The 26,292-nt window shown below is 35.6% G+C and overlaps 5 protein-coding genes across 10 annotated transcripts; 4 read left to right on the forward strand and 1 right to left on the reverse strand.

The window, feature by feature from the left end:
* Positions 1-995: 995 nt before the first annotated feature.
* Positions 996-6,402, forward strand: LOC112940595 (ribosome biogenesis protein WDR12 homolog). The gene is made up of 14 exons (XM_069290648.1): positions 996-1,278; positions 1,827-1,927; positions 2,043-2,149; positions 2,634-2,669; positions 2,780-2,865; positions 3,272-3,339; positions 3,422-3,532; positions 3,632-3,754; positions 4,664-4,807; positions 5,215-5,323; positions 5,493-5,629; positions 5,726-5,761; positions 5,844-5,943; positions 6,169-6,402. The coding sequence occupies exons 1-13, from the start codon at positions 1,107-1,109 to the stop codon at positions 5,934-5,936; spliced, it is 1,323 nt and encodes a 440-aa protein (XP_069146749.1). The 5' UTR covers positions 996-1,106; the 3' UTR covers positions 5,937-5,943; positions 6,169-6,402.
* A 570-nt stretch (positions 6,403-6,972) lies between these two features.
* Positions 6,973-10,279, forward strand: LOC101257023 (uncharacterized). The gene is made up of 5 exons (XM_004230876.5): positions 6,973-7,562; positions 8,659-8,955; positions 9,216-9,434; positions 9,615-9,743; positions 9,944-10,279. Exons 1-5 carry the CDS (start codon positions 7,311-7,313, stop codon positions 10,160-10,162), a joined length of 1,116 nt encoding a protein of 371 aa, XP_004230924.1. The 5' UTR covers positions 6,973-7,310; the 3' UTR covers positions 10,163-10,279.
* Positions 10,207-19,189, reverse strand: LOC138339173 (pentatricopeptide repeat-containing protein MRL1, chloroplastic-like). 6 transcript variants are annotated; one of them, XR_011212207.1, is made up of 10 exons: positions 18,800-19,188; positions 16,814-17,798; positions 16,399-16,627; positions 15,970-16,033; positions 15,736-15,880; positions 15,143-15,258; positions 13,687-13,815; positions 13,358-13,534; positions 13,090-13,254; positions 10,207-10,466 (listed from the first exon to the last, which is right to left on the reverse strand). XR_011212207.1 is itself a non-coding variant. In XM_069290603.1 (10 exons), the coding sequence occupies exons 1-10, from the start codon at positions 19,103-19,105 to the stop codon at positions 10,413-10,415; spliced, it is 2,274 nt and encodes a 757-aa protein (XP_069146704.1). In that variant the 5' UTR covers positions 19,106-19,188; the 3' UTR covers positions 10,207-10,412. The 6 variants fall into 6 exon arrangements, 4 of the variants coding, with proteins under 4 accessions (XP_069146704.1, XP_069146703.1, XP_069146706.1 ...); XM_069290603.1 differs by having other exon boundaries at positions 13,358-13,531; positions 16,814-17,705; XM_069290602.1 differs by having other exon boundaries at positions 13,358-13,531.
* On the forward strand, positions 10,840-12,723 carry LOC138339174 (COBRA-like protein 2). The gene is made up of 4 exons (XM_069290625.1): positions 10,840-11,397; positions 11,503-11,582; positions 11,831-12,284; positions 12,405-12,723. Exons 1-4 carry the CDS (start codon positions 11,325-11,327, stop codon positions 12,659-12,661), a joined length of 864 nt encoding a protein of 287 aa, XP_069146726.1. The 5' UTR covers positions 10,840-11,324; the 3' UTR covers positions 12,662-12,723.
* A 1,122-nt stretch (positions 19,190-20,311) lies between the features above and the next one.
* Positions 20,312-26,196, forward strand: LOC138339179 (ribosome biogenesis protein WDR12 homolog). The gene is made up of 14 exons (XM_069290657.1): positions 20,312-20,662; positions 21,211-21,311; positions 21,427-21,533; positions 22,018-22,053; positions 22,161-22,246; positions 22,653-22,720; positions 22,803-22,913; positions 23,013-23,135; positions 24,045-24,188; positions 24,596-24,704; positions 24,874-25,010; positions 25,107-25,142; positions 25,225-25,324; positions 25,550-26,196. Exons 1-13 carry the CDS (start codon positions 20,491-20,493, stop codon positions 25,315-25,317), a joined length of 1,323 nt encoding a protein of 440 aa, XP_069146758.1. The 5' UTR covers positions 20,312-20,490; the 3' UTR covers positions 25,318-25,324; positions 25,550-26,196.
* The last annotated feature ends 96 nt before the right edge of the window (positions 26,197-26,292 follow it).

Below are 26,292 nucleotides of genomic sequence, written 5' to 3' on the forward strand. Positions count from 1 at the left end.
ATCCTTAATAATTACTCCATTTTATTCAATAAAAAAGTTATGTAGACTATTCTTGGTACAGTACAATTATATTAATTAATTTATACCTTATATTAAATTTCATTGAGAAGAGTTCACGACATTATCTCGAAAAACAATTGTGGACAAAGGGCGTAATAACTACAACTATTCCCTTCAATTCATATCATGTTTTTCTTCTTTCTTAGAAAAAAATAAAATATTAACTTATTGTCAAAATTTATTTAATATTACTTTTTAATATCTTCATATTTTATCAAATAAAAATTATAATTATAATTTATCATTAATTATGTTTTAATTCTCAAAACGATAATTAGTTTAAATCGGATATTTTTAGTAAATTCGAATTGATAAAAATTAAAGTAGGCCGGATCAAATAGTATACGACTTTAAAAAGTATAAATATTTTATGTGAAATAAGTAATTGAAAATAAGAAAATATGTATTATACTATCACGATCTTTGACGATCGTGCAGTTCTACTACGTATAATAGGAGTAAGAATAAATAACAAGATTTGCACCATAATTAATATCTTGGAACATGTATGAAAAAAAGAACAACATTATTCATGTCTAAAAATAGTTTTTAATAAATAATCAAAAGAATAATCTCAATATTATTTCACATACTAATGTTATTATTTAGAGAGTCTATTTATTATCTTGGGTGCTACCACATAAGTAAAATAAATATTTCAAGAGCTAAGGTAATATTATTGTGCCAAAAACTTTATTGTAATTATTATGGAGCAACTTTCTTATAAAGTAAGCATAAGAAATTAAATTTGTATAGTATAATTATAGTTTATATAATTTGCTTGCTCCTCATCAGGTTTATATAATTTCACCAAAATTCTACGAAATATATTATTTTTTTAGATTAGATGGCCGAAAGAAATCGGGCTGTTGTCCATAATTGGGGTGGATAACGCGTTACACGAAGCCCAAACCCAAAAAGGCCCAACTCTGTTGTCAAAGTGTTCCGCACCCGCCAACTTCCACAAACAAACAACGCCTTAAACCCTGCGAATTTGGCTGTGAACGTCTTCCTCATACTCTCAAAAACAGTATTAGTATTATTTTATGGCGGAAATGGATAATAATGGGCAAGTCGAAGAGGCTGCAAGGCGTGTACAGGTCCGGTTCGTAACGAAATTGAAGCCCCCATTTAAGGCCCCGCCTACTTCCATTGCTATTCCCTCCAACCTCACCCGATTGGGCCTCTCTTCCATAGCCAACAACCTCCTTAAAGCTGGTAATTTTTTAGTTCTAACAGATTCTGCCTACTATTAGTTTTCTTTTTTTTTTTAAAAAAAAAAAGGGGGAATGTAGATCATATAGCTAAGCGGAACTAGTTTGTACCTTAAGCGTAGTTGATTGATTGGTTGTGTTTGTGTACCTGAGTTATAACTTTGAATTGGTGTGGAAATGGTTTGCCTTTTGTCGTAGGTAAATAATTATAATTATAGAGGATATGGTCATTCACGCTGAAGTAGATTTTTGTGGGAAATGATGAACTCATGCTAATTGTCAATTTGTCTTAATTGACTAACTCACCTCACTTGACTAGTAGAATAGATTGCTAGTTGTGGTCCGAGATATTTGTTATTATGGGTTAATGGTGCCATAAATGAGTTATTTTATCCTTAGAAATGACTATCAAAATGTTATTTTGTCAAAATTTGAGTCAGGGATAAAAGAGTCAGGTTTTATATTTAACTAAATAAAAGGAACTGTTCTCACCAATTCTGCTATATGTGTTTTTACTAGTATGCTTACCTGTTTTCATTTGATTGTTATTAGGAAAGGATAATTGGAATCCTGAGCCTTTCGATTTTCTCATTGATGGAGAACTGGTCCGCATGTCACTTGAAGAGTTTCTCCTCGCCAAGGGCATTTCAGCTGTAAGTCTCTTTCCTGACATCACTACTTGACTGCTAAAAATAACAGTTATGTCTCTTCAGACCAACTCAAAAATAAAAGGTACTCATGGAGAACTGTTATTTATTTCTTATACAGGAGAAAATATTAGAGATTGAGTACATTAGAGCTGTGGCTCCAAGAAAACAAGAAGAACCATCTTTGCATGACGACTGGGTCAGTGCAGTTGATGGTTCTAATTCTAAGTAAGCATGAGTGTGAAATTTGTTTTTCAAGAACCTTCAGTGTGATCCTTGTAATCTTTTCCGCCTTGTGTATCTTTCTATGTTTGATATATTTAAGACTTGATCTGAGTATGCTTCGCTTCTAAAGGAACTTCTGTACTAAAAGAGAATATTGGCTTATCCCGAAAAAAAATAGAGAGCCCTCATAATATAACTTAATGGACGGTTTTATGTTTTTGGCTATTGCATCTCTGTACCTTATACATTGTGCATTCACTTCACTCATAGATATCTGTTACACACTAGATTACCGAGGACAATGTTGATGATATTATTACATTGTGCTGCTTTTGTTCCAAGTGTTTTTGAGTTAAATTTCATCCTCCGTGTGCTTTTCTCCACTAAAATATGGGATGGTGATAGTTAAGAATGTAATAATGGTCTTCTTTCCATACAATGAATTATTGCCTTAACTAACAATATGTGCATATTTGTGATCTGTCAGGTTTGTTTTGACTGGATGTTATGATGGCTTAGGAAGGTGATCCACTGATTGTATCTTCTTTTGCTAGTCGCATTTTTTGGTTCAGAACTCAACTTTTTTTTTTTTTTTGTTATTACATCAGCCTAACATTTGATAGTGCTAATCAGAATATGGAAGGCTGCCGGATCTTGTACACATCTACTGGAGGGCCATACTGGGGCAGTTACTTCTGTTTGTGTTGTCAACCCAAGAGGTATCAGAGGGAGATAGTTTCTCCTCAGTTGCTCATTTTCTTGCATTATGCTTTACCGTCTGCTGCCATTATCATTTATCTGTGACACCAAAAGTTCATAGGTATCAGAGGGAGATAGTTTTTCCCCAGTTGCTTGTTTTCTAGCATTATTCTTTACAGTCTGCTGCCATTATCATTTATCTGTTCATACTCTTACATCACCTGCTTTTGGTATTTGTTTTTTCGAATAATATTTCTTGTTGATATTGCAATGCTGAAAACACGCTGGATACCAAAAACTATTACCAGCATGAGAATAATGCGGACATATAATTTGACATTCTCCTGGATGTTTTACTTCTTTGTGTTTCATTTCTTCCGCAATTCTGTCTGTGTTTATCATATTTATACCTTTTATTTTCTTAAGTGGCTCAAGATGGCGCTGATCAAATAGTCGTTACGGCTTCCAAGGATAGGACACTGCGGCTCTGGAAGGTAACATGATGTGCCTTTACTACGAATAACTCTCTGCCTAATTCGTGATCTTCCTCTAATTAGTATTTGTTTGGCTTAAAAGTTTGATTCAGATGAGCCTTCAGATCAGATAAAGAGGATTAGAGCATATAAAATTTTACATGGACATAATTCTTCTGTTCAAAGTGTTGCAGCAAATCCTGCTGGAGATATGGTCATTCATCTCTTCACTTAATTGATCATTTGAAGCTTTTTAATTACGTATTTGATTATAAGAAGTTTACTGACTCCCTGTTTTTGTTGTGTTGGACAGGTGTGTTCAGGGTCCTGGGATTGCCAAATAGCTCTGTGGCAAGCAAGTGGCTCAGATACAGGTGATGTAATTTCAGTCAAGAGAAGGAAGAAGGATGCCAAAGAGGAGGATCCTCTAGTAGAAGTATGGCCACATTTCTTCTAACTTGTCTAGGTTAAAGATAGAAAAATACATCTATTTCATGCCACATAGTGTTAGAAATCCATGACCTGTTTAATACGGATAATGTGTTTGTTCTAACATCTACCTTATCCCAAAAAAAGGGTAATGTGTCTGTTCACAAAACCAGTGAAAAAGAAGGAAAGAACAGTTTATGGCTGTTGTTACTATTTGATTTCAAAAACTTTTCAGTGCAAGGCATATACTTAACAAAACAATCTACTTTTACTCTTTGGCAAAACCTCTTCTTCCCTGAACCCTATTTTGAATCCTTCTTCATCCTACCTCTCATATGCCACACCCATCCAATTGTCCCAACTTTGTGTTGCTACTCCCTCAATTTTAAATTATGTGACATAGTTTGAACCAGCACGGAGTTTAAGAATAAAATGAAGATTTTGGGTACGTGTGGTCTAAAATATGCCATAACATTTGTGTGGCTGTAAAGATTTTGAAACTGGCTATCTGTCCGGTAGATTCCTCCCTTGTTCCTTATCTACCACCTTTGTTGTCATTATATTCTTCTTTTCAAAGTTGTTTCAACAACAATTTTGTGCCAGTCCAACGTGTTTCTGACTTTCTATGTTGTATCTCATAGAAAATTGATATTGATTAGCAAAATCTTTTGTCCCTTTTGATGAAAGACAAACAACCTTCTGATTTCCTTAAATGACGATGTTCATCAATGCAACTGAAGGACCAAACTAATGTTGAAATTGGTGTTCGAAATATGTCGGTCTTTGGCTCACTCTGAGTTGCTTAATCTTTGTTCTGTCTCTTCCTTTTTTATTTTTTTTATTTTCTTTTCAAAAGATTTTTTAATGATTGTTATCCTAATCTTGTAAATAATTTTCTCACATCTTATGCTCACAGGAGGAGGCTAAATCTACACTTGTAGGACATACACAATGTGTGTCTACCGTGGTGTGGCCACAAGATGAAGCAATCTATTCAGCATCGTGGGATCACTCTATTAGAAGATGGGATGTTGAATTGGGCAAGGATTCGTTGAACCTGGTGACATGCCATCTCTTTTCTTCTGTTCTTCCAGTCACATCTTTACTGTCATGTGCATGCTTTCCTAAACTTACGTACATATGGATCGGAGAGGGAGAAGTAAATATCAACTTGCAGAATATGAAATTATGAAAAAAATGTGGAAGGTGTCGCACTCAGATATGCCAATCCTAGTGATATTGCTTTCCTTTTTTGTCAGAGATAACATTTCTCTTCAGCAGTTAACAATCATATTTTTAAAAATTACACCGTCTTGAAGAAAAAGATACCTCCCCATCATGACAAGTAGCTGGGTTTGAACTTTGGTAATACCAAAATGTATCTTTCTTTTTTAAGTCTGTTCTGTTGAGAGCTTGAAACTGTATTTTCCTGAAAGTATGGATGATGATCGCCTTCCTCTTCAACAGTATTGCGACAAAGTCATTAATTGCCTTGATGTTGGAGGTGAAGGTTCTGCCCTCATTGCTGGTGGTGGTTCTGACCCCATTCTTAGGATATGGGATCCTCGCAAACCAGGTTTCTTTCTTTTTCTGTACAACTTGCAGAAGCACTTTTAAACATCCACTTGAACTTGGAAAACCTCGTCTCTATGTGCTTAAATACCTTTTTCTCTGTATTTATTGTCCAAGTAACTGTGACCTTACATCACATATTGATATATACTCTTTCATTTACCACTTAACAGGTACTTCGGCTCCTGTCTATCAGTTCTCATCGCACAGTTTTTGGATATCCACCTGCAAGTGGCATGAAAAGTCACGGTTTCACTTGCTTTCTGCATCATATGATGGAAAAGTAATGTTATGGGACTTGAGAACTGCGGTTAGTACTACACTTTTTACGTCTCTATTATTAGTAGTACGACTCTTTATAAGCACTTACATTTTCTGTTCCTGGGTAAAATAATTTGTGTTGCAGTGGCCCCTTGCTGTCATTGACACTCACAATGACAAGGTACTATTTTTGCCTTCTAAGATTTGGTTTAAGAGTATTTGTTCTACTATAGCATTTCCTAAACATCAGGCTGTCAATACAGGTACTATGTGCGGATTGGTGGAAAGGTGAAAGTGTTGTCAGTGGTGGGGCTGACTCGAAACTTTGCATCTCTTCTGATGTTTGTGTGTTGTGATATAGAGGTAAATTACTCTATTTTTTGTGTAGAGCTTTGAAACCTATTATCTTTCATCACTTTGTTCACTGGAGTAGAACAGGTTATTTGAAAAAGGATTAGAACTCATCATAATACAATTCGCAGACTGATGGTTGATGTGTTTTACTAACCACCCTATTTGAAGCACTCGATCCCTTGATTGAAATGATGGTAGCTGTGACAATTGTTCACTTGGCTAATTTTCTTTCAGGATTGATCTCCCCTCCCCTATTGCAGAGGCGACGGTGCTCCATATTGATGCGATTTTGCTAATAGAATTCGTTGGGTCAAGCTGAAGTTGTGATAATTTACTTCATAAAACAATTTTGTCTGTGCTAAAGTATAGTCTATAAATGGTTTGTATCATATATTCCTGTGAGTTAGATTGAATTGAAGTTGTATCTCGCGGATGTACATTTTTATTTTATTACAAGATATTTACCCTCAAGCAAATTGATCAAGAGTTACTATTTTCAACCATTGAACTATCCAAACACTGATTTCATGTGTTATTGAGTGACTGCAACTTGTCATCCAGGAATATGACGAATTGATCGATGTTCTTGGTTTGTTAGTTAAAGATTTGGTGTTCGAATTAACATTTTTAGTAATAAAGCACGTGTCATGTTACAAACACGCGAAGCATCGATCCGTTATTCTTGGCCAGTCCAAGTGTCCACAAAGCCCATGGAATCCACATCCGGCCCACTAAATTGTAAGCCCTGGCCCATGAGAACCAAATTACGTGTATACCAGGGTATACGTGCCCCACAAAAAAGGACACGCGTCACATAGTAAGCAAGAAAAAAAAGTTTCAAATCCCATGAGGTCACAAAGACTTCGTACAATTGCCCACCCTAACCGCCCCATCTGTCCCAACCACACAAAATATATATATTTGAAATTGCTCTATATTACTTATTCATATTTTTTTAATAAAATAAATTTCATGTCTAAGAATACAAGATAAAAAATAATTTTATATATTTAATATAATTTTAATTTCTTAAATTTCATATCACATTTTTTTTAAAACAAAGAAAGTATTAGTTTCATCCCAAACAATTATCAGGCTTAAATACTTTTTGATTGACTCTGCTTAAATACACAAACCTATCTCAACCTCTCCTAAAAGTGCTTATTTAAAACCAACAGTGAACATAAGGTGTCCTTATTGTCACATCGTTTTCTCTAGAACTCTCTCTCAAAAGAAGTAGTACACATAAGTCATACTAGTATACATTGATTTGAGACGCACCTTTTCTTTTCTTTTTTTTAGAAGAGAAGAGAAAAGAAAAAGAAAGTTGGTCACGAGGAGAAAGTGAGTTGTGTTGACAAGGAATTAAATTAAAAATGGAGAAAAATGAATTGATGAAGTTGAAAAGTAGTGAGAGTCAGGTGATGGACGGTTCAGATATAATGAAGTTAGTTGGAAATGAGGCTGTGTTTAGTAACTTTGTAGATCATAAGTTTGAAGAACTTGACATAGACAAAGACGGTAAACTTTCAGTGAAGGAGTTACAACCTGCTGTTGCTGATATTGGTGTTGCCCTTGGTTTACCTCCTCAAGGTTCTTCCCCTGAATCTGATCATATCTACTCTGAGGTACTTCCATTTCTCACTTCAAAAATACCATAAAAACTTGTCAGGTTTGTTAGTATTAAATAAATTTATCAGGTTACTTTATCCATCAAAACCTAACTAGGAGTAACATTTTTTTTGTTTCCGTTGAATTTTGAACCACGATCCCTCTAATTTTCACCCACTTTGTTGATGTTGTTACATATTCTTAAACAAATATATATACACATGTATTTTGGTTAATTATTGGTTGAAATAGTAAATGCATATCGCAAATGGTACTGGTATGGGGCCGTAAGAAGCCAGATGTTTAATGATTACAGAGTGCTTGAGATGAGACAGCAACTCAACTGGACTCTTGTGTTTGGACTGTTTATTTATTTTCTTCATTTTTTTAATTCAAGGGTTCAAGTTATCAAGTTTCAAAGTCATGGATATGGATGCGGTTCCATTTGCACGCACTCAAATATTTTTAAGGGATAGTCCAAAAATAGATATTTTAATATCGCCTAACTCCCAAATAAACAATTAAACTTTTGAAAATGTGTATCTAGGCACTTTAACTTTTAAGTTGTCCTATAAATACCACACAACTTTGAGAATGTAGTCCGTTGAAGGTGTCTGATGTGTATAAACAAAGTTAAAAGGTGTTCGTGAGGTGCACCTATGTAAGTAGAAGAGTTCATGAAAAAAATTACACCATATATAGATAGCTTAATATCCTAGTTGAAAATATTATTTATTCAAAAATAGTGTATGTCTTTTGATGAGTCTTGGCATTTAAGTTGTTCTGTCTGTACTTTTTTTTGTTTTTTGTCCCCCTCCTTTTTCCTTAACCATTTGGAATCACCATTGAAGAAGAGATGGAGATTGCCTAGAAATGTTCTTCTTTTTTTTTTTAACTTCTTAATTTTTGAATCTGCCGACAATGATGATATGGACAGAAAAAATTTGGTTAATTCTATTTTTTAAAGATTGTTCTCAGAGGCAGCATTCATACTTTTTATGGACAGGTACCTGTAAAAGTTTTTTACATTGTCAGTGTATAGTAGTTAAATTCTTCTCTATATCGAGAAATATTTTGTCAACCCTTTTCATTAGTGAACTTGTTGCGACTTAGGTTCTTCAAGAATTCACACATGGAAAGCAAGAGAAAGTAAGCAAGACTGAGTTTAAAGAAGTTCTTTCAGATATTTTACTAGGAATGGCTGCTGGTCTAAAGCGAGATCCTATTGTACTCCTTCGTATGGATGGTGAAGATCTTCTTGAGTTCGTTAAAAGTCCTGCATTCGAACCAGAGATGATTTCCCTGTACTCTGAGTTAGAATTGCCTGATGGATCCCTCAAAGATTACATCATCAAGGCTTTTGAGAAGCTCACGGTTGATCAAGGGATGCCTCCTGCATCAGACTCATGGGTAGTTCATTTTTCTCTTTGATGGCTTAACATTCATGTCTAGCTAGAAATTTTACTCTAGAAGATTACATAAATTTGGTTACTTGCAAGACATGACAAATTAACGGTTACAAGTATAGTCTTTTAAAATGTGATTGCTCACTGATTCGTAAAATTTGTTGCTTACAATCCTGTGTAACTTCTTTGTTACACATTTATTTTTATGATGAGTTCTTTTCTAATTATTAGAGCATATTACTTTGTTATTATCTTGATCTGTAGGTAATGAGTAATGTTGTGGAGCCAGTAGTTGAATCCTGCATTGGAGCAACTAACGAGCAACCTGTTACACAAGAAACATTTTTGGCTGAATTTAAGAAAGTTGCAGAGAGTGCTGCTCAACGTCTCAAGGAGCAGCCAGTCATTGTTGCTCACAGCGAGAATACATTTGATGGAAGTGGAATTAAAAGACTATTGTCTAACAAGTTTGAATTGGATAAGGTATGTACACATCACCCATGGTGTTGTCTTCAGGACCTAATAATATATAGTAAAATATCATGCTACAAGAAATGAAACTTTCTTTGGGACTAATGTCATACAAGAAGTGAAAAGTTGCGACAAGAGACTTTTCCTTGTGGCCTGAGGGTCTTTTTATTTAGTTGTTTATCTACGGTGCAGACGCTGGACTCTGCCTTAAAGACTATACCCAGAGATCGCAATGGGAAAATGTCAAAGGAATACCTACGAGTTGCACTTGATGTTCTTGCACCATCAGCTGGTTTACCTCCCATTGGTGCTGTTGATCAGGTATTTGTCAACTAAGGATTGAACTTCTATGCACTAACAATATCAGCTTCTTAAACATATTGTAGCCAGTAATCTACCTTAATTTTCAAATTAATAATCTTATCAGTGTGTAGAAGCTAAACTTGTCAACTAATAGATCACATTTTTGCTTAATTAAAAGCTGGCCTTGCGTATGATATAGTTGTATCCCGTGTTTGCAGATGGATAAGGTCATACAAGAAGTCTGTAAGATGTTGGATGCCGATGATGGGAAGATGGTTAAAGAGGAAGAGTTCAAGAAGTTGTTGACTGAAATACTGGGCAGCATGATGCTGCAATTAGAAGGGAAGCCAGTTTCGGTGTCCACAAACTCTGTTGTGCACGAGCCTCTTGCTTCTTCCTCTACGCTCTTGCAGCCTCCATCTATTTCTGAGATGTAACTGATCTTATTAAATTAGACAAAAAAAAAGAATAACAGGGGATGTATGATGTAAATTTCTGTTAAAATTTAAAGGCTGAGAGACACTGCCTTACTAATACAGTATCCATTTCAGCAATTAATAGTGTCATATTACATGAATTAAATCAGTGCCTGTTTAAATAACTTAATGATCAACTGCGCAAGCGAAGCCGGGAAACGGACCGCAGCGCAACGACTAGGACTCGTGTCGGAGGAGTTTTGAGCGTGAGCTAACACTCATGCAGCGGCAAGGACCCGCAACTCTCGAAGGGGCCACCAACCGCCTATTTAGAAATAAAATCATGAGCATAGACTATCATCATATTCATGAGATGGTGAAGATTTAAAAACTCAGCTAAACTGCGACTGTTCAGAATGTTGTGTGATGTTTTATGATTTTGACAGGATGGTTTGCATCCTCCACCTTTAGTCAGAGGATTTATGTGGTGTGAATTCAGACGAGTCAACGAGGGGTTTCCGATACTGAATGTATAAAGACAAAAAATAAGAACTTGGAATTTTGAAAATCATGATCAAAAGTATTTTAGGTTCCAAGATAAAGATTCTAGTTTTGTCTGCAAGTGTGAGGTCATTCTGTGACTCATACATGAATGATAAAATCTTTGTAAGTCAACTATGTGATTATAGTTGACATTTGGAGGATAAGTATTGAACTTTGAATTTTTCAATCCATCAAAGATGTAAGCTTTTCATGTTTAGTCATAAAAAAAAACTTGTTTTTTTCAAAATCTCAACTAAGAGAAGTTTAGTTTATTAATTTTCACCAACAGAAAGTAGATAATATAGGAACTTCTGGAATGATTACTCATGCTTTATTTACCTCTCTTGCATATTGCATGTTTGCCTCCATAACTAAAGGATGTTGGAAAGGACAAAAACTCCTACTGAAGATTTCTTTTATTGGTTAAATATACAAAAAACATGACTTAGCAATTAGTTGAGTATCTGAGAAAAAGTTCTTTTTGTCCTATTTGATTCTGTGTTGATATTTCCAATAGTCTTTTGCTTTGTTACAACCAAACATTGTGGATTTTGTTCCAAGATGGAATAAACAAAAGTTTGTCTCATTCTACTTGTGAAGGACTATATCTCTGTTCCAAATTGTACTTTCAGAAAGGATCATGGACTTGATCAGTGGACCAGGGTGTTTTCCCCTGATGTTGGTATTGATAATTACTATGTTCAATCTTTCAGGCAAACACCCTTTTCCTATTTTCATCTTTTTTTTGCTTCTGTTTTGGATATAGTAAATACCTTAGCCACTTGTTCTTCTGTTATGTTGGGTGCTTTTAATTTCAGATTGCTATGATCCTCTGGATCCTACTGGAAATATATCGGTTAAGTATGACATTGTTAGATGGACAGAAGATGGTTACCAGGTAAGGAAAAACGAATTACTTCCATATTGAGTAGGACCCAACATCTATTTTCTTAACACGATATCAGAGTCATTACCCACGCTCCAGTTACCAGGCCTGGTCGTGCATTTGGGAGGGGAGGGTGAAGTTTTTGAGATTAAGTCTGAAGTTCATTGTTTTAGTAGTTTCATTGCGGCCAAAAGTTTATATATATCCATCAGTTTAATATTAGTAGTTCTTTGCTCTCTAACTTGAATATAGTGCTTCAGGCAAGGATAACCATTCAAAATTACTACAAGTATAGACACATCGAGAAACCGGGCTGGCAACTAGGGTGGACATGGGCAGCTAATGAGGTTATTTGGTCAATGTCTGGTGCTTTCGCCACTCAACAAGGAAATTGTTCAGCCTTCAGATCTGAAATTCCACATTGTTGCAAGAGAAGTCCTATTATAGTAGACTTTGCGCCAGAAGCTCCACCAGAGAACAAATTAGATGGTTGCTGTCATGGTGGACTGCTTGCTGCCTCAGCTATCAATCCTTCCAATTCTTTTGCGTCCTTTGAGATGAAAGTTGGAAACTTAAGGGGAAATTTTACAGTTCACAAGCCTCTAAATCTCACTCTAATGGCTCCAGGACCTGGTTATACTTGTGATGAATTTATGGACACAGATCCAACAACATCTTTGGTTATAGAAGGACAAAGACAAGAGCAAGTAATCAGTAAGTATTCTGTTTTGAACTTATACTACTAATTTGAGTTGATATCGTTATGTGTTCTGCCTCATTTTTTAAGTGTTCACTGTAAAACATTAGATTGGACATTAAATCCCTTTTCTTCAGGGACATGGAAATCAACATGCACCTACTCAACTTTCTTGGCCAACAACTTGCCAACCTGTTGTGTTTCTCTTTCAACATTTTACAATCCTGAGGTAACACCATGCAATTTGTGTAGCTGTGGATGTAAATTAGCTGACAATGAGGCAAAAGCTGCTGAAATTTCATTGCAGTGTCATAGTCAGGTTTTTCTGCATTCCAGTTTCGGTATTGAAGATTCCAAACTTGTTTTGTGGATGAAAGATATCCTAAGCTTCTAAATGCTGTCAACTCGCAAATTTATTGTGGTTGTAGCTTTGAAGGCTGTTTTGGTGGTTGAGAATTCGGTTTGATGTCATCATCATCAAAAACCCCATTTTCTTTTCCCAGTCAGGCGTACTAAGCCTCATAATATATTGAAGAGAAAAAAAGAGTTGCAAGCCATCAAAATGTATAAAAATCTCCAGACATGCAACCACAACAGTTAAAAAATTAGTACCTCCTCATGCAACCACAACAGTTAAAAAATTAGTACCTCCACATGCAACCACAACAGTTTAAAAATTAGTACCTTCACATGCAACCACAACAGTTTAAAAATTAGTACCTCCACATGCAACCCAAAAGTTTAAAAATTAGTACCTCCACATGCAACCAGAGAAGTTCAAAATTAGTACCACATGAACCACAGCAGTTTAAAAATTAGTACCTCATCTGGATTAACACCTTTTTTGGACATGTCATCATAAATGCTGCGTGCAAATTCCCAATTACCATTTTGACTGCAACAATTTACAGCAATTGTGTAAACCTCTGGTGTTCCCTTGATATCACATTTATCAATCATACGATAAACCTCTAGAGCTCGATCAACCTAAAGCAATTCATGTCAATGGTTTATTATAATAGAGGAGTAGCTGAATATGGGAACACCAATCTCATTCAACTGAGATTTAACATCTAAAAACAGAATATACCTGACCAGAATTCGCACATGCCTTCATCAAAGCCCCAATAGTAATCTGATCAGGTTCTATTGGTCGTGCTTCTGCTTTCATTTCTGATAAGACATCAAAAGCACGATCGACTGCTCCCGATTGACCACAAGCTGTGATAAGAGCATTGAATACAACACGATCTGGCTTCACATTCTACTGAATACAACAGGAATCTAATGTGAGATATTCGGCCGTCGAAGTACACGTCACTTTTCAGTACAATTTGGTAAATGGTAAGGTGATACAAAATGAAAAGTTAAAGCAATACCCTCTATAATTTTGTACACCCTGAGTAGATAAATTCATACCTTAGATCTCATTATACCATAGGCACCAAAGGCCTTGGCAACTTGTCCAGCTTTAGCACAACCATCAATGAGGGCACCATATGTATTAGCATTTGGTTCGACTCCAGCATTGACCATTTCATGAAAAACCTACAACTTCAGAAAATATCAACTCGAAAGATGGTATATAACTTTATAAGTGCAAGGACAGGCAGTAAGAATCTAAGAAATCATGTAGGTCTAGCTATAATAAAAAACAAATTACCCTAAATGCAACTAGTGGGAGTAGCAAGCAACTATATTCATTCTAAAACATAATTATGAGAAAGGTCGTGAATTTGTTTCTGCCGTTTGAAGTACACTCTTTGACACAATTGTCATGTTGTGATGATAATTGAAAATTGCAAACGACAATCATGCCTTAATCCCCAAGCTAGATAAGATCGGCTATTTCCATCCCTCATTATCCATCTCGCTCCATTAAGATCTATCCTGATCTAATCTTCAATAATTTAAAATTATCTAATACTGCTTCTTTACATTTTCTACTGCATACAAATCTCTAACAGTAATCAAACTCCTAGTTTTTTTCTTTTTTGATCAAATAAACAAATTAATTTTCATAAAGCAGAAGTCCAAAATCGGCCATAGAAGAAATATACCAAATAGTAAAGAACCTACAAAAGATACCCAATCCTCTATATATACCAGGACTACATGATACACAAAAAATAAATAAGGCATGAAGATTACTCTTTTACTTCCCAAAACTCATTCTGCTCTCTTATTTCTACCTCTCCAAATGATCCACATCAAAGCCTGAGGAACAACATTCCGTGCCGTCCTTTTTCTCCTGCTTCTTCCCGCTTAGCTTACCAACCCAACTGAACATATACTACCATAATCTCCTTGACAGTCTGCACTGTAGTAGAAGATGATCAACATCTTTGCCCGCCTCCTTGCATATGTAACACCAGCTGTACAAACAGCCTTTCTTTTCCTAAGGGTTTTCACCGTCAAAATTACTCCTCTAGCAGCTAACCATGTGAAAAAGCACATCTTCCTTGGTAGCTTAGGAATCCAAATCAACTTTACAGGAAAAGACTGCTAGTGAATACTGGATTTAAAGTAAGTGTACTAATATGATCAAGCATTAATCACAAGCTAATTGGTATGCATACATGTATCTTTTTCATCTATTCTATGCTTAAGTCTACAGGGTTCAAAAAAATTGTAGATATTTCTGGAGTATTCCACTGTTTAACACCTTCTATCAATATGGTTTCACACCTATGGACAATGCGACTGGAGATCAACATAAGACATAAACTACTCATATTAAGCGACATTTTCTCATTTTATCCTCAGTGCTACTTGTAACTTTTGTAGAATATTTCAAGTGCCCAACACGCCCTCCTTAAAGAGGATATTCAATAAAACATTTTTTCATGAGAAATCAAAAAATGGCGGTACTTACCTCAAACATGGTATCAACTTTTCCAGCCTTTGCACAAGTTGATATAAGAGTAGTGTAGAGCTTGCAATCGGGTTTCAGTCCAGTCTCACGAACAAGTTGAAGCACTTGAAAAGCACCTAAGTAAACAAAATAAATTGACCAAAATTAAAATGGGATAATGTCAGTCCAATAGATAAAGTTTCATTTGCTACAGTTAACATATTATTTTGATGTTGCCATTGCTCTCTTCTTCATTGTTTTCGGCTGTTTTCGGCATGACTTCCTCGCTACTGTATTTGTTTTACATGCTTCTTTTTTATATGTTTTACTTGAACCAATGGTCAATTGAAAAGAGTCATTCTACCTTCACAATGGAGGTAAGGCTACATACACACCATCCTCCCCAGACCCCACTTGTGAAATTACACCGGATATGTTGTTGTGTGTTACAAGGTCATAAAGACAAACTGGAATTTTCCAAAGAAATATTGGAAGTTGATTTCCAAAGTCTATTGAAAACAATAACATCCCCTTGCACTTTTTCCTCTTTATCCGTGTCACAGAACCTTACCAAAGAAGAAACAGGAATAAGCATCAAGAAAAAGAAAACTTACGCTCCAAATCCCGAGAGCTTGCACATACAGACAAGAGCATATTGAACGTGCTTAGAGTTGGATTCTGGATAAGCTTGGTGAAACGGAAAGCTTCCTTCACTGCCTTTTGACTTTTACAGACTTGGAAAAAACCGGCATGGTACACCTGTAAATGGGACCTTTAACAAACTACGAACAAGCCAAAATTCATAAATAGAATATGAAGTAAATATAAGCAGAAATCTCCCAATTTACTTTATCCATATTCAGCGAACCGTGCCTTTCCATATCTTCAAGGATTTTTATGCAGTCCATCAACCTGCACCAGGAATTCCTGTGCATGAGCTTGAATGGTATAAACAAGAGCAACAGACCAAGGATGTCCATAGTCAGTGGTTACACAATTTTATTTCAATCAATTACATCATTTTGTTATTCAGCCACCATTTCCATAGTTTTGCTAGTTCAATCCCCTAAGTCTGGATGTTTTCATCAAGTGCAAACACTTTGTTAAGAAAGAAGCAGAACATCCAACAGGAGAACATGTTCACGTCCCAAGTATCATCTTTTTAACTATATCAGAAATATCATTTTCTACGTGCTAAACCTTTCAAACAAATATTATTGATGACAAGCATAAGGACCGGTCCAAGAATGAAGTCAACGTGTTAAAATATAGGTTACCTGCCCTCTCTAAGGAAATGGCGGTAAGCCCTGAACTGGTCGGATGGATTAGGTCGATCACACACTTGGATCGACTTTGGATTAGAAACCTGTAATTGTTTCGAGGCACCATTGTCCGATAGGATACTCTTTTCCTTATTAGTGAATTGCTGCATTCTTTTCACAAAGTCCTCTTTGTTGAATGGTCGTTCTTTATAACATCCATGAGACCTTTTCTCCTCAAAATCCTCTGAAAAATAATTGAATCTCATAAAAAAAATCAATACTGAAGAACACCAAGGAAAGAACAAACAAACCCCCCAAAAAAAATAAAATAAAGGGAGATGTATAAAAATATGATAAATTGGAATGAAGAGGTTGCAGCATTTCCATAGAACACCCTGCTGGATAATGCAGATCTGAGGAGATGCTTTACCTGCTCGTACTGAAAATGCTTTTGAGGGGGGTGAAAAGGTGCCAATGCCTTGACGGGAAGCATGAGAAGTCAATGCGTCTTGCCCATTTAGACTTTTGCTAGATGCCCCAAAGAACGAGTAAAGATCTTCGCGTGTAGAGTCCCTGAAAATAAGATTGTGGATAATGACTTCATCCTCTGCAACAAATCTATGGGCTTTCTTAAGTTCGTCCTTCATCATCAGTTCCTGGTCCATTATCTTGGTTTTCTCAGTTCTATTATCTATGTTGATTGTAGGAAACAAAGCAACACTACGCTCTGAACTGACTTCCTCTGTAGTCAGTATGTTACTCATTTTAGTTTCATGCAGATGCTCCTGCAGATTAATGTTTTTCGACTCTTCCATAAAGGAAGATGGTACTGCATCTGATTCGGTGTGTGCAATAGGTTCAGGTTCTCTGACTTCCTCTGTAGTCAATATGTTACTCATTTTAGTCGTCCGTAGATTTTCCTGCAGATAAATGTTATTCGACTCTGCCACAAAAGAAGATGGTACTACATCTGATTCAGTGTGTGCAATAGGTTCAGGTTCTCTGACTTCCTCTGTAGTCAATATGTTACTCATTTTAGTCGTCTGTATATTTTCCTGCAGATAAATGTTATTCGAATCTGCCACAAAAGAAGATGGTACTGCATCTGATTCAGTGTGTTCATTAGGTACAGATGCTCCCAAGGTCAAAGAGCCATTGGAACTAGGAGCCAACTGATTAGTATCTAGAGACTCAATATTGTTGGTAACAAACGTTTGTATCAAATAGGTTCCATCATGTTGCAGCACATCTGCCTCCCCATCCTCACGCTCATTGCTGACTTTGGTTACTTCCTTCATTTGAGTTTTGACAGATTTCTCCTCCTGTATGTTTATAAGAGCAAATACATGACGTGGAAACCAGTTCATCACATGTCTTATTTGTCGCCGCAAAGCAAGAGTTAACTCAGCTGAAATCTATGAAAAATTGTGGACATCAGAAATATGGACCTCCTGAAGTAACTCTGGTAAAACTGTAACACCTCTTGCTAACGTGTTTTAGAAAAAAATATTCCTACTTTTAAGTACCAATGACTAAAAAATTTGACTTACCACAGATGCCAATGACCAGAAAACTTCAGACATAATATTTTCAGTTTCTATAAATTTATCCAACAACTAAGAGTTGAGATGGTAGAGGACTCAATGTTTCCAAGATGACTTCTAAGACCAAGAACTTATCTGAAGAGAAACATGTTCTGACATATTAACAACTAGGATAATATTTCACTTTCATATTACTGAGATATACAACTCCAAATACTAATTGAAGATTGGAAAATTAAGAGTTAGCCTTGTTGCAATCAAACAGCATGTGTACTGAACAAATGATGATCTATGTTAAATGATGAGGATAGAAATTAGCTATCAACATCTACATTCTTGATTCTACACAACACAATAGAATCACTAAGACGTATACAGACTCAAGACACATCCTCTTTCTGTATTTGGCAACAAAAGTTAACTAGTAAAGTTATACACCGAGAAATTGCTAGGCTTACAAGAAATTGGTCTCTTTCAAGAAATAACAGTAAAAAGTGAACCGGTAATGTTATTCACAAAGTAGAGTTTACCTCTTTGAACTTGGCGTTGGCATTGGTATTTATTTTGGAAAATTCAAGAAAGATGATTATAAGAGCAAAGATAGTGACAACGGATGCAAAAACTACCTTTAGCGAGTCAAGAGAAGCATAGTTCTGAGATATTAATAATTAGTATATTATTTCCCTTCCATATAAACAACTCCAAATCACTATTAACAAATGAAGAGTTAGCCTTATTGCAATCAAATAGCATGTACTGAACCAACTACATTCTTGATTTTACAATACAAAATTTTCAAGAATCAAGAAATCGGCGTCTATTTCATGAAAAGAAAGGTGAAGCGTTTATGTTATTCACAGAGTATAGCTTACCTCCTTGAACTTGGCGTTGGCATTGGTATTTCTTTTGGAAAATTCAAGAAAGACGACTGTAAGAGCGGAGATAGTGACAACTGATGCAAAAACTACGGTTTGCGAGTCAAGAGAAGCTCTGAGAACAAATCTTGAAGTGTTGCCGCCGAATTGAAAGCCGATATTTCGACATCTCCTCCGCGAGTGAAGGCCAGGAGGCCGTAAAGAATGGGTAGAACCGGAGAGAAATTGGCGGCGAGGAACGAGAGAAGAGGAGATTGGAGAACAAGAAAGGAGAGAAAGTTTTGGAGAGAAGATTGAGTCCATGAAATTGGAGAGGAAGAAGAAGAGAAAGTGAAGATAGCGTGATGACTGGATAGGAAGTTATAAGCCATGAGCCATTTGACGGAAGAAACCAAGTTACTTACGTGGCCTTTTATATATCAAAATCCGAGCCGTTACAGATATTTTTATTCTTTTTCTTTTTTTATTTATTTTCTTTTGTTATAAAAAGAGAAAAAGAAAATAAATTTACTTCTTCCGTCCACGATTGTTTGATCAAGATTAATTGTCAATTTAAATAAATTAGTCAATTTTTTCAATTCTATCCTTAATAATTACTCCATTTTATTCAATAAAAAAGTTATGTAGACTATTCTTGGTACAGTACAATTATATTAATTAATTTATACCTTATATTAAATTTCATTGAGAAGAGTTCACGACATTATCTCGAAAAACAATTGTGGACAAAGGGCGTAATAACTACAACTATTCCCTTCAATTCATATCATGTTTTTCTTCTTTCTTAGAAAAAAATAAAATATTAACTTATTGTCAAAATTTATTTAATATTACTTTTTAATATCTTCATATTTTATCAAATAAAAATTATAATTATAATTTATCATTAATTATGTTTTAATTCTCAAAACGATAATTAGTTTAAATCGGATATTTTTAGTAAATTCGAATTGATAAAAATTAAAGTAGGCCGGATCAAATAGTATACGACTTTAAAAAGTATAAATATTTTATGTGAAATAAGTAATTGAAAATAAGAAAATATGTATTATACTATCACGATCTTTGACGATCGTGCAGTTCTACTACGTATAATAGGAGTAAGAATAAATAACAAGATTTGCACCATAATTAATATCTTGGAACATGTATGAAAAAAAGAACAACATTATTCATGTCTAAAAATAGTTTTTAATAAATAATCAAAAGAATAATCTCAATATTATTTCACATACTAATGTTATTATTTAGAGAGTCTATTTATTATCTTGGGTGCTACCACATAAGTAAAATAAATATTTCAAGAGCTAAGGTAATATTATTGTGCCAAAAACTTTATTGTAATTATTATGGAGCAACTTTCTTATAAAGTAAGCATAAGAAATTAAATTTGTATAGTATAATTATAGTTTATATAATTTGCTTGCTCCTCATCAGGTTTATATAATTTCACCAAAATTCTACGAAATATATTATTTTTTTAGATTAGATGACCGAAAGAAATCGGGCTGTTGTCCATAATTGGGGTGGATAACGCGTTACACGAAGCCCAAACCCAAAAAGGCCCAACTCTGTTGTCAAAGTGTTCCGCACCCGCCAACTTCCACAAACAAACAACGCCTTAAACCCTGCGAATTTGGCTGTGAACGTCTTCCTCATACTCTCAAAAACAGTATTAGTATTATTTTATGGCGGAAATGGATAATAATGGGCAAGTCGAAGAGGCTGCAAGGCGTGTACAGGTCCGGTTCGTAACGAAATTGAAGCCCCCATTTAAGGCCCCGCCTACTTCCATTGCTATTCCCTCCAACCTCACCCGATTGGGCCTCTCTTCCATAGCCAACAACCTCCTTAAAGCTGGTAATTTTTTAGTTCTAACAGATTCTGCCTACTATTAGTTTTCTTTTTTTTAAAAAAAAAAAAAAGGGGGAATGTAGATCATATAGCTAAGCGGAACTAGTTTGTACCTTAAGCGTAGTTGATTGATTGGTTGTGTTTGTGTACCTGAGTTATAACTTTGAATTGGTGTGGAAATGGTTTGCCTTTTGTCGTAGGTAAATAATTATAATTATAGAGGATATGGTCATTCACGCTGAAGTAGATTTTTGTGGGAAATGATGAACTCATGCTAATTGTCAATTTGTCTTAATTGACTAACTCACCTCACTTGACTAGTAGAATAGATTGCTAGTTGTGGTCCGAGATATTTGTTATTATGGGTTAATGGTGCCATAAATGAGTTATTTTATCCTTAGAAATGACTATCAAAATGTTATTTTGTCAAAATTTGAGTCAGGGATAAAAGAGTCAGGTTTTATATTTAACTAAATAAAAGGAACTGTTCTCACCAATTCTGCTATATGTGTTTTTACTAGTATGCTTACCTGTTTTCATTTGATTGTTATTAGGAAAGGATAATTGGAATCCTGAGCCTTTCGATTTTCTCATTGATGGAGAACTGGTCCGCATGTCACTTGAAGAGTTTCTCCTCGCCAAGGGCATTTCAGCTGTAAGTCTCTTTCCTGACATCACTACTTGACTGCTAAAAATAACAGTTATGTCTCTTCAGACCAACTCAAAAATAAAAGGTACTCATGGAGAACTGTTATTTATTTCTTATACAGGAGAAAATATTAGAGATTGAGTACATTAGAGCTGTGGCTCCAAGAAAACAAGAAGAACCATCTTTGCATGACGACTGGGTCAGTGCAGTTGATGGTTCTAATTCTAAGTAAGCATGAGTGTGAAATTTGTTTTTCAAGAACCTTCAGTGTGATCCTTGTAATCTTTTCCGCCTTGTGTATCTTTCTATGTTTGATATATTTAAGACTTGATCTGAGTATGCTTCGCTTCTAAAGGAACTTCTGTACTAAAAGAGAATATTGGCTTATCCCGAAAAAAAATAGAGAGCCCTCATAATATAACTTAATGGACGGTTTTATGTTTTTGGCTATTGCATCTCTGTACCTTATACATTGTGCATTCACTTCACTCATAGATATCTGTTACACACTAGATTACCGAGGACAATATTGATGATATTATTACATTGTGCTGCTTTTGTTCCAAGTGTTTTTGAGTTAAATTTCATCCTCCGTGTGCTTTTCTCCACTAAAATATGGGATGGTGATAGTTAAGAATGTAATAATGGTCTTCTTTCCATACAATGAATTATTGCCTTAACTAACAATATGTGCATATTTGTGATCTGTCAGGTTTGTTTTGACTGGATGTTATGATGGCTTAGGAAGGTGATCCACTGATTGTATCTTCTTTTGCTAGTCGCATTTTTTGGTTCAGAACTCAACTTTTTTTTTTTTGTTATTACATCAGCCTAACATTTGATAGTGCTAATCAGAATATGGAAGGCTGCCGGATCTTGTACACATCTACTGGAGGGCCATACTGGGGCAGTTACTTCTGTTTGTGTTGTCAACCCAAGAGGTATCAGAGGGAGATAGTTTCTCCTCAGTTGCTCATTTTCTTGCATTATGCTTTACCGTCTGCTGCCATTATCATTTATCTGTGACACCAAAAGTTCATAGGTATCAGAGGGAGATAGTTTTTCCCCAGTTGCTTGTTTTCTAGCATTATTCTTTACAGTCTGCTGCCATTATCATTTATCTGTTCATACTCTTACATCACCTGCTTTTGGTATTTGTTTTTTCGAATAATATTTCTTGTTGATATTGCAATGCTGAAAACACGCTGGATACCAAAAACTATTACCAGCATGAGAATAATGCGGACATATAATTTGACATTCTCCTGGATGTTTTACTTCTTTGTGTTTCATTTCTTCCGCAATTCTGTCTGTGTTTATCATATTTATACCTTTTATTTTCTTAAGTGGCTCAAGATGGCGCTGATCAAATAGTCGTTACGGCTTCCAAGGATAGGACACTGCGGCTCTGGAAGGTAACATGATGTGCCTTTACTACGAATAACTCTCTGCCTAATTCGTGATCTTCCTCTAATTAGTATTTGTTTGGCTTAAAAGTTTGATTCAGATGAGCCTTCAGATCAGATAAAGAGGATTAGAGCATATAAAATTTTACATGGACATAATTCTTCTGTTCAAAGTGTTGCAGCAAATCCTGCTGGAGATATGGTCATTCATCTCTTCACTTAATTGATCATTTGAAGCTTTTTAATTACGTATTTGATTATAAGAAGTTTACTGACTCCCTGTTTTTGTTGTGTTGGACAGGTGTGTTCAGGGTCCTGGGATTGCCAAATAGCTCTGTGGCAAGCAAGTGGCTCAGATACAGGTGATGTAATTTCAGTCAAGAGAAGGAAGAAGGATGCCAAAGAGGAGGATCCTCTAGTAGAAGTATGGCCACATTTCTTCTAACTTGTCTAGGTTAAAGATAGAAAAATACATCTATTTCATGCCACATAGTGTTAGAAATCCATGACCTGTTTAATACGGATAATGTGTTTGTTCTAACATCTACCTTATCCCAAAAAAAGGGTAATGTGTCTGTTCACAAAACCAGTGAAAAAGAAGGAAAGAACAGTTTATGGCTGTTGTTACTATTTGATTTCAAAAACTTTTCAGTGCAAGGCATATACTTAACAAAACAATCTACTTTTACTCTTTGGCAAAACCTCTTCTTCCCTGAACCCTATTTTGAATCCTTCTTCATCCTACCTCTCATATGCCACACCCATCCAATTGTCCCAACTTTGTGTTGCTACTCCCTCAATTTTAAATTATGTGACATAGTTTGAACCAGCACGGAGTTTAAGAATAAAATGAAGATTTTGGGTACGTGTGGTCTAAAATATGCCATAACATTTGTGTGGCTGTAAAGATTTTGAAACTGGCTATCTGTCCGGTAGATTCCTCCCTTGTTCCTTATCTACCACCTTTGTTGTCATTATATTCTTCTTTTCAAAGTTGTTTCAACAACAATTTTGTGCCAGTCCAACGTGTTTCTGACTTTCTATGTTGTATCTCATAGAAAATTGATATTGATTAGCAAAATCTTTTGTCCCTTTTGATGAAAGACAAACAACCTTCTGATTTCCTTAAATGACGATGTTCATCAATGCAACTGAAGGACCAAACTAATGTTGAAATTGGTGTTCGAAATATGTCGGTCTTTGGCTCACTCTGAGTTGCTTAATCTTTGTTCTGTCTCTTCCTTTTTTATTTTTTTTATTTTCTTTTCAAAAGATTTTTTAATGATTGTTATCCTAATCTTGTAAATAATTTTCTCACATCTTATGCTCACAGGAGGAGGCTAAATCTACACTTGTAGGACATACACAATGTGTGTCTACCGTGGTGTGGCCACAAGATGAAGCAATCTATTCAGCATCGTGGGATCACTCTATTAGAAGATGGGATGTTGAATTGGGCAAGGATTCGTTGAACCTGGTGACATGCCATCTCTTTTCTTCTGTTCTTCCAGTCACATCTTTACTGTCATGTGCATGCTTTCCTAAACTTACGTACATATGGATCGGAGAGGGAGAAGTAAATATCAACTTGCAGAATATGAAATTATGAAAAAAATGTGGAAGGTGTCGCACTCAGATATGCCAATCCTAGTGATATTGCTTTCCTTTTTTGTCAGAGATAACATTTCTCTTCAGCAGTTAACAATCATATTTTTAAAAATTACACCGTCTTGAAGAAAAAGATACCTCCCCATCATGACAAGTAGCTGGGTTTGAACTTTGGTAATACCAAAATGTATCTTTCTTTTTTAAGTCTGTTCTGTTGAGAGCTTGAAACTGTATTTTCCTGAAAGTATGGATGATGATCGCCTTCCTCTTCAACAGTATTGCGACAAAGTCATTAATTGCCTTGATGTTGGAGGTGAAGGTTCTGCCCTCATTGCTGGTGGTGGTTCTGACCCCATTCTTAGGATATGGGATCCTCGCAAACCAGGTTTCTTTCTTTTTCTGTACAACTTGCAGAAGCACTTTTAAACATCCACTTGAACTTGGAAAACCTCGTCTCTATGTGCTTAAATACCTTTTTCTCTGTATTTATTGTCCAAGTAACTGTGACCTTACATCACATATTGATATATACTCTTTCATTTACCACTTAACAGGTACTTCGGCTCCTGTCTATCAGTTCTCATCGCACAGTTTTTGGATATCCACCTGCAAGTGGCATGAAAAGTCACGGTTTCACTTGCTTTCTGCATCATATGATGGAAAAGTAATGTTATGGGACTTGAGAACTGCGGTTAGTACTACACTTTTTACGTCTCTATTATTAGTAGTACGACTCTTTATAAGCACTTACATTTTCTGTTCCTGGGTAAAATAATTTGTGTTGCAGTGGCCCCTTGCTGTCATTGACACTCACAATGACAAGGTACTATTTTTGCCTTCTAAGATTTGGTTTAAGAGTATTTGTTCTACTATAGCATTTCCTAAACATCAGGCTGTCAATACAGGTACTATGTGCGGATTGGTGGAAAGGTGAAAGTGTTGTCAGTGGTGGGGCTGACTCGAAACTTTGCATCTCTTCTGATGTTTGTGTGTTGTGATATAGAGGTAAATTACTCTATTTTTTGTGTAGAGCTTTGAAACCTATTATCTTTCATCACTTTGTTCACTGGAGTAGAACAGGTTATTTGAAAAAGGATTAGAACTCATCATAATACAATTCGCAGACTGATGGTTGATGTGTTTTACTAACCACCCTATTTGAAGCACTCGATCCCTTGATTGAAATGATGGTAGCTGTGACAATTGTTCACTTGGCTAATTTTCTTTCAGGATTGATCTCCCCTCCCCTATTGCAGAGGCGACGGTGCTCCATATTGATGCGATTTTGCTAATAGAATTCGTTGGGTCAAGCTGAAGTTGTGATAATTTACTTCATAAAACAATTTTGTCTGTGCTAAAGTATAGTCTATAAATGGTTTGTATCATATATTCCTGTGAGTTAGATTGAATTGAAGTTGTATCTCGCGGATGTACATTTTTATTTTATTACAAGATATTTACCCTCAAGCAAATTGATCAAGAGTTACTATTTTCAACCATTGAACTATCCAAACACTGATTTCATGTGTTATTGAGTGACTGCAACTTGTCATCCAGGAATATGACGAATTGATCGATGTTCTTGGTTTGTTAGTTAAAGATTTGGTGTTCGAATTAACATTTTTAGTAATAAAGCACGTGTCATGTTACAAACACGCGAAGCATCGATCCGTTATTCTTGGCCAGTCCAAGTGTCCACAAAGCCCATGGAATCCACATCCGGCCCACTAAATTGTAAGCCCTGGCCCATGAGAACCAAATTACGTGTATACCAGGGTATACGTGCCCCACAAAAAAGGACACGCGTCACATAGTAAGCAAGAAAAAAAAGTTTCAAATCCCATGAGGTCACAAAGACTTCGTACAATTGCCCACCCTAACCGCCCCATCTGTCCCAACCACACAAAATATATATATTTGAAATTGCTCTATATTACTTATTCATATTTTTTTAATAAAATAAATTTCATGTC

The sequence above is a fragment of the Solanum lycopersicum genome, chromosome 1 (assembly GCF_036512215.1).
Source record: "Solanum lycopersicum chromosome 1, SLM_r2.1".
NCBI lineage: Eukaryota > Viridiplantae > Streptophyta > Magnoliopsida > Solanales > Solanaceae > Solanum > Solanum lycopersicum.